The 8,132-nt window shown below is 38.4% G+C and overlaps 1 protein-coding gene across 1 annotated transcript in view; it reads left to right on the top strand.

Annotated features, from left to right (window-relative positions):
* The window catches only part of SRBD1 (S1 RNA binding domain 1), a 237,641-nt gene that overhangs the window by 53,306 nt on the left and 176,203 nt on the right, over nt 1-8,132 (top strand). The window contains exons 11-12 of the mRNA XM_008064317.2: nt 2,902-3,009; nt 7,259-7,416. Of these exons, the coding sequence (XP_008062508.1) occupies nt 2,902-3,009; nt 7,259-7,416 (266 nt within the window). The remainder of the gene's footprint in view (nt 1-2,901; nt 3,010-7,258; nt 7,417-8,132) is intronic.

Below are 8,132 nucleotides of genomic sequence, written 5' to 3'. Positions count from 1 at the left end.
AAAAAAAAAAAAAAAAAAAAAATCACTCCATGAGGGTCTTCCTGCCTCTAAGAACGATCTTTCTAGTATATTTTTCCATGATTCCGCCTATGTTTTCCCTCCTAACTGGCCAACCTCCATAGCCTTATGTATAGGACCCTTAATGATTTGGCCACTACCATATTTTCTAGCCTCAACTCCCCTTCTCTTGATGTTGCCACTTTATGTCCTAGCAGTACTAACCTACTTGTAGTTACTTGAATTTATCATGCTTTCATGCCTCTGAGCTTTTACATATGCTGATTTCTTCCCAGCATGCCCTTATTTTTTTGTCTCGCTTGGTAAACTACAATTCATTTTTAAAACTCAACTCAGATGTTTCTTTTGGAAAGTATTTCTTGGCATTAGATTCTCCGAATTAATAATAATAGCAGCAGGAGCAGCAACAGCAGCAGCAACAAACACAGAGAATGTACTAGGTACCACTAGAATTCCCTGATATATAACAACTCATAACAACGGAATGAAGTAGACTCTATCATTTACCCCCATTTTACAGATGAGAAAAGAGTAGCACAGGTTTGGTTAAGCAAATCTCCCAAGAAAGTAGTAGAGTGGAATTTGAACCAAGGAAATCTGGCTCAGACCTTACTTTCAACCAGCATATTATACTCTATCACCTCTGCTCTTGAGCTTTCTGTATCTTTAACATTTTTTTCAATTTTCACACTTATTGTGCTATATATTTGTTCGAGTAAGGGAGGTAAGGTTCATAGAAAATGTGTGCCAGGTGCAGTGGTTCACACTTATAATCCCAGCACTTTGGGAGGCTGAGGAGAGAGGATCACTTGAGGCCAGGAGTTTGAGATCAGCTTGGGCAACAGCAAAACCCTGTTTCTATCCCCAAAATAATAATTAGCTGGATGTGATGGTGGGAGGATCTCTTGAACCTAGGAGTTTGAGAGTGAGTTATGGTTGTGCCACTGTACTCCAACCTGGGTGACATTGCAAGACTCTGTCTTTAAAAATAAAATAGGACTTTTGAATTTATATTCTACTTCTCTGTATCCCTTATTCCTTCAGGTAAAGGTGGCAATAGGGAGTAGCCGGGATTTAGATGAAAGGAAGGATGTGTGTCCTGCCTACAAGTACCTTAATTAAAATTTTAAAACAACTGCCTGGATTTCTGAAAGAACTAGAAATTGACCTTCCATATGACCCTACAATTCCCCTATTGGGAATATACCCGGAAGAACTCAAATCATTCTACAAAAAAGATACCTGCACATGTATGCTTGTTGCAGCTCTGTTCACAATAGCAAAAACATGGAACCAACCATGTTGCCCATCAAAGCTGAACTGGATTAAAAAAATGTGGTACATATACACAATGGAATAGTATGCAGCCATAAAGAAAGACAAACGTACGGACTTCACAGCAACTTGGATGAATTTGGAGTCGATCATACTCAGTGATGTATCACAGAAACAAAGAACAGAGTACCATATGTTCCCACTCATAAGCGGACCTTGAACAATTATAATACTATAAGAAAGGGATTGGCAGTAGTGGGAAACTGTCAGGGGAAGGGGATGGCATTGGCAGTTGAGGGAAACTGCTAGGGGAGGGAGGGGCATACCTCATCAACAAGGGTACCTGCATGATCAACGTTTGTATACCTAGCCTTGAACTGTACCTTACATATTTATAATTAAAAAAAAGGAAAAAAATAAAATAAAACAACTGCCTGTTGCTCAAATAACACCTATGGTACAGATTCAATTTGTTTCTATTATATAACCTTTGGGATAGCACATCATAGATGCTTAAATGTTTGCTGCAATTTGGTTCCTTTCCTAACCTGAGGTAAGGGAGATGAGAGTACCCTTAAAATGTATATTAAGGTACCCTTAAAGTACTATTAATTAATATTTTATTAATGGCTTCTATTCAAGAGCCATTGGAGTGCAAGGGCAGAGATGCTATAGATGGATAAAAACATAGAATGTGTAGGCCAAATTTATTCTTTTAGCTTGTTCTTTTCTCTTTTATTTTTTCTCTGGTGTCCACTAACATTTGGTTCTGTGGGATTTATATTCTTCACACTACCTGGTAGAGCAGTGTGGCTTGAGCAATAGAGTAAGTTCTACTAAAAAATGACAAAAGGCAAGGGTTAAAACTGACTTTCTCCTTTGTTCAGTCTACTTTAACTCTCAGGAAGAGATAAAGGGGAAAAAAGAAACAATACTTGTCTTAGCTTGAACTGCTGTAACAAAATGCCATAGAATGGGCAGCTTAAACAACAGAAATTATTTTCTTATTAGTCCTAGAGGCTGAGAAATCTAAGATCAAGATGCAGGCTGCTTCACTTTCTGGTGAAGGCACTCTACCTGGTTTCCAGGCAGCTGTTTTCTTCCTCACATGCTGGAGAGAGAAAGAGCAAGTTCTCTGGTGTCTCTTCTAAGGACACTAATTCCATCTTGAGGACCTCACCCTTATAACCTCATAGTTATCTCTCAGAGACCCCATCTCCAAATGCATCACCTTAGGGGCAAGGGATTCAATGTATGAATTTGGGGAGGGACACAATTTAGTCCATAGCAATGCTGTAATAATTTTTTGGTGACTTTCTTATATCTTAATATTTTGGCCATTATTAGTAATATTTTAGGCTTTTCTCAGAAGAGGAAACTTTTCCCATAAGTTTTATGTTTGACCATAGTTACCAGGTTAAAAAGAAAAACTCCAGATGTCATAGTAATAACTTCCAGACACCACAGCCTCTCCTCACAGATTGTGTTACTTTGGCTTCAATAAAGGTTTTTCCCCCTTTCTTATTCTGCCCTCTCTTCTTCCAGGAGTCCTTTCATGATCTCATTATTGATATATCCATTTTAGTATGGGCTTGTCTTTTTTTGTAGGTGGAGACCATGTGGTTTTGCAAGGCCAGAATTAATGAAGATCTTACATAATTCATTAGATGATTCCTTTAAACGCCTTATTTATCCTCTCCTCTGTAGAGAGTTCAGGTATGCATCTTGTCTTGTTTAATTTTGTGTACTGTTTATTATTATATGTGTTACTAGTCCCATTACTGCGTGTAGTAAATATTTGTTGATTGATTAACTAAGCCAACGAATTTAGTCAGTCACAAGTCTCAAACTTAAGTTATGATTTCAGTCTGTAGATACATTGACATGCATAGATCATAACACAGTTCTTAATTTTTAAAATCTTGACCACTAAATATGTACCCCTTCAAATTCTGCAGTACTAGTCTTACAACTTGACAACCAAGCCAACCAAGTTGTTTTATTGATTAGAGATTTGGCTTGGAAGAAGCAAACTGAGAAGTTAATGGAGAAGTTAGTTGGAGGCAGTTCTTAGAGATGAGAGAGCCAGAGAAAGCATAAAGTAATCAGTGGAGGCCATGATGAATTTGTTACTATGAGGAGAGAAACCTAATATATGTTTTTAACTTTAAACAGGAGTTGTTTGGATGAATAATTATCAGCAATGATAAATAAATATTATGAGATTATTAAAATGAACATGTAAATAAATGGGCTAATAGAAGGACTAAGCGTAATCAGGATGAAAACTACAGAGGTGAGGTACAGAATTGTTTTTAGGACAGAAAATAGAAAAGAAGTGTAGGGAGGCAAAACTCCTCTTTCTCATTTCTCTTTAGACTTTGTTTTTGTGTCCAGTCTTTAGAAACGAGTGCTTCCCTCATACATTCCCTCATATGTGTTATAGATTCTCTTCATTCTCACTTGTTTATGGGTTTCAGCAAGGTCTACTTGGGGACTGTAGATTTGTAGCCATCTCTTTAAGCTCACTGGAATTTCTAGTAGCCTGTGTAATGTTTGTCTATTTTTATTTTTTATTTTTTATTTTTTTGAGTTGGAGTCTCACTCTGTCGCCCAGACTGGAGTGCAGTGGCCACTCCCAGACACCCCAGCGTTGACCTGCTGGGCTCCGGCGATCCGTCCTCTTCAGCCTTCCAAGTAGCTGCAACTACAGGCGCGTGCTACCACGCCTGGCTACTTTTTTCGATTTATTGTAGAGATGAGGTCTCACCAAGTTGCCCACGAACCTGCGGGCTCAGGCAATCCACTCACCTCAGCCTCCCAAAGTGCGGGATTACAGGCTGAGCCACCGAGCCCAGCTTGTCTGTTTTTCTTTTGCTGAACTTGACTTTGAGTTCAGAGATGTTCAGAGCAGGGAGTAAGCAGATGCTTTTAAAAACGATACATAGTTCTGTTGTCCAATTCCTTCCTTCCTTCCTTTTTCTTTTTTTTTTCTCCCCTCCCTTTCGCTCCTGTTTCATTTCTTGCTTTCGAGTGCTAGGGCATGAAGGAGATCTATTTAAAATTTCAATTTACTTTTGTATATTATTTCATTATCTTATTTTTTTATGTTGCATGTAATGTCCAGTGGCACTTTAGACATTTTTCGCATATATTTGATTTGAGTAAGTTCAATGCATATGGGATAATTTCATTGAGATTTAATGTAAACAGTTTAGTGTTGGGAGTGTTTAATAAACCTTTTCTGAATTCCATTAACAGCGGGCAAGCAAGAATACTTTTCTTCTCTTTTTCACAAATGTCTGTTTAAAAAATATAACTGGCCAGGCTCGGTGGCTCAGCCTGTAATCCCAGCACTTTGGGAGGCTGAGGCGAATGGATTGCCTGAACCCACTGGTTTGAGACCGCCTGGGAAACTTGTCGAGACCTTGTCTCTACAATAAATCAAAAAATTAGCTGGACATGGTAGCGCGAACCTGTAGTTTCAGCTCCTTGGAAGGCTGAGGTGGAAGGATCGCTGGAATCCAGCAGGTCGAGGCTGCGGTGGCTGGGAGCATGCCCCTGCACTCCAGTGTGGGCGACAGAGTGAGACTCCAACTCAAAAAAATAAAAAATCTAACTTATTTCAGTTTATAACTTAGTTTGCAGATATTGTCTACAGATGTGTCTCATGATAGAAATACTTACCTGAATAGCAGTTGAGGGAGAAGAAACTCCAAGTTGGTTTGGTTTGCTTTTATTTTTAAATGAAAATAGTTTATTTTTTTAATTAAAAATAAATTTGTCCTAAATGTAGGAAAAAATGAAAAAATTAGTAAAGCACAAAGGAAAAAAATTCCCACATAATTTTATTACCTAGAGATAAGCATTTTTAACCAGACTTCTCTACTCATATGTGTGAGTTAAAAGAGATCATATAGACTATATTATTTTGCAGACATTTCATTAGACTACATACTATGCATAGCCTATTTCTGCCTTTCTTATTCCCGTGACTGTCATGATCCTTCATCCATGTGTCATTTTTCACACCTACTTCTGTCATCAGCCTACATTGTCAGTTACCAAGTGCTATCTGTGTTGCCATCTTTTATCACATCTTGAATTCTTCCTGTCTTTTATTTCCATGGTTACTGTCTTAATTCAGGACATCATCATTTTGTACCTGGATTACTGAACTTGGGTCACACATGATCTTGGTCTTCTGCCTTATCTTTTCCAACACATATTCCACATTGTCATTTAAAATTCTCATTTTATGATTTCTTCTGTCCAACAGCATGCATTTAAAAAAATCTGTTCTAATAATGAAGGCATAGCTTTTATAATGTTTTTTTTTTTTTGATTTGGAGTCTTACTCTGTCACCCAGACTGGAGTGCAGTGGCCGCTCCCAGCCACCACAGCCTCAACCTGCTGGACTCCGGCGATCCTTCCACCTCAGCCTTCCGAGTAGCCGGAATTACCGGCATGCGCTACCATGCCCGGCTGATTTTTTGATTTATTGTAGAGATGAGGTCTCACTGCCCAGGTGGGTCTCGAACCCGTGGGCTCAGGCAATCCACTCACCTCAGCCTCCCAAAGGCGTGGGATTACAGGCTGAGCCACCAAGCCCGGCTTGTTTGTTGTTGTTGTTTTTTTTTTAGGAAACAGGCTCTCTCTCTGTTTCTTAGGCTGGAGTGCAGTGGCACAGTCATAGCTCACTGTAACCTTCAAATCCTGGAGGCTCACGTTATCCTCCTACCTCACCTCCCAAGTAATTAGGACTAGGAATGCCCCACCACATTTTGCTAATTTTTTTTTTCTATTTTTTGTAGAGGCAGGGTCTCACTATAAGCTGGTCTTAAACTCAAGCTCAAGTGATCTTCCTATATTGGCTCCCAAAGTAATGAGATTGGCTGGGCTCAGTGGCTCAGCCTGTAATCCTTGCACTTTGGGAGGCCAAGGCGAGTGGATTGCCTGAGCCCACGGGTTTGAGACCAGCCTGGGCAACTTGGCAAGATCTCGTCTCTACAATAAATAAATAAATTAGCCGGATGCGGTATCGCGTACCTGTAGTTTTGGCTACTTGGAAGGCTGAGGCAAAAGGATCGCTGGAGCCCAGCAGGTCGATGCTGGGGTGGCTGTGAGCGTGCCACTGCACTCCAGCCCAGGGGACGGAATGAGAGACTTCGACTCAAAAAAAACAACACACAAAGTATTGAAATTACAGTCATGAGTCACCACATTTGGCCACTTTCTGATACATTCTTATGAATTTCAGGAGATAATATGTTGAGAACTTCTGTTAAGAGATGAATGGTATAAAACTTAGTTTCCTATGCCTTTTAGCCCATTATAGATATTTATTTTTATCCTAGAAAGTCTTAAAATTAGACTTTAAATAATTTCTCTGGATAAAACTGGGAAGTTATTCACATGAGGCATGATTCGGGACTGCCTACTAGTATTTGTGGTCATGTCATATCACTGTGATAATGACAAAGGGGTAGAGGTAGAGGATGGAATAGAGTGAGAAGATGACACTGAGATATTTATAGGTGGAGGTGTAATCTAAATATTATTGGAGAAGGCTGCTTTTTATTTGATAATATCACTCTCATTTTGTGTTTATATTTTTAATCGTTTGATAAATTTTAATTTGACATCCCATATGACACCTGAATCTATATGTACTCTTTCTCACCCACACGTGTTTATACATATGGATTTTGTATACAATGGAGAGAAGATAGAAAGGGAATGTAAGTATGACAAACTTACAGGACTTGCTTCAAAATTGTTTCACTAACATGAGTAGTGAAAATAGACTTAATTTTTGTATATGTTTGTTCTCTTAAGTTATTTTGTTATAAAAAGTGTTCCTTTGAGGAATAGCTATTCAAAATGAATTTTTCTCCTTTAATGGAAAGAAAATTTGACTGAATGAAAAACTAAGTACTTTTTCTTTTTTGTCTTTTTCTAAAGAGCCAAACTAACATCAGATGCAGAGAAGGAGTCGGTCATGATGTTTGGACGGAACCTTCGCCAGCTCCTTTTAACAAGCCCTGTTCCAGGGCGCACCTTGATGGGAGTGGATCCTGGTTATAAGCATGGGTGTAAACTAGCTATAATTTCTCCTACTAGTAAGTTGTCTTTCGGTGATTAATATAATAGTTGTTTGGTTGGTCCTAAGTTTCACTTCATACATTTCATGAGACTTTTCAAGGCTTAGAAAATAGTTTTTTCACAACAGGGATATTGGGAGCCAAGAATCAGACTTTATATTTATCTTATTTGTTGATCAAACCTGCAACATGCAACCATCAGTTATATCCCTCTTATGTCTCAGTAAAGACAATGAAGACCAAGGAGGCTGACCTGAACTCTGTTAATCCCCATTAACTCTATTTATTGTGATGCATTTACATATGATTCATTTTCTGTATATATTTAAATATCAACACATATTTTTCTTGTTTTGTCCAGTCAATATGTTTTTCCTGTTTACTCATACTTGTTCTTTCTATTACTCTTCATTTCTTTCTTTTTTTTTTCCACATTAAAAATATAGTCCTTATTTGTTTTTATTATATTTTATTTTTTTAATGTTTTTTATTTTAAAATTGTAGGGTACAGTTAAGGGTTAGGTATACAAATATGCATTGTGCAGGTACCCTTGTTGATGAGGTGTGCCCCCCTGTCCCCAGACAGATATTGACTACCGTTAATCCCACCTCCCTTCCCCTCCCTGCTCCCCCATAGTTTCCTGCCACTGTCAATCCTTTTCTTATAGTATTACGATAGTTGTTCAAGGTCCACTTATGAGTGAGAACATGTGATACTCAGATCTTTGTTTCTG

This window comes from Carlito syrichta, unplaced genomic scaffold, assembly GCF_000164805.1.
Source record: "Carlito syrichta isolate Samal-C Ts95f unplaced genomic scaffold, Tarsius_syrichta-2.0.1 Scaffold307284, whole genome shotgun sequence".
NCBI lineage: Eukaryota > Metazoa > Chordata > Mammalia > Primates > Tarsiidae > Carlito > Carlito syrichta.
Note: the sequence above shows the minus strand (reverse complement) of the source record. Positions and strands in the feature narration are given on the sequence as shown.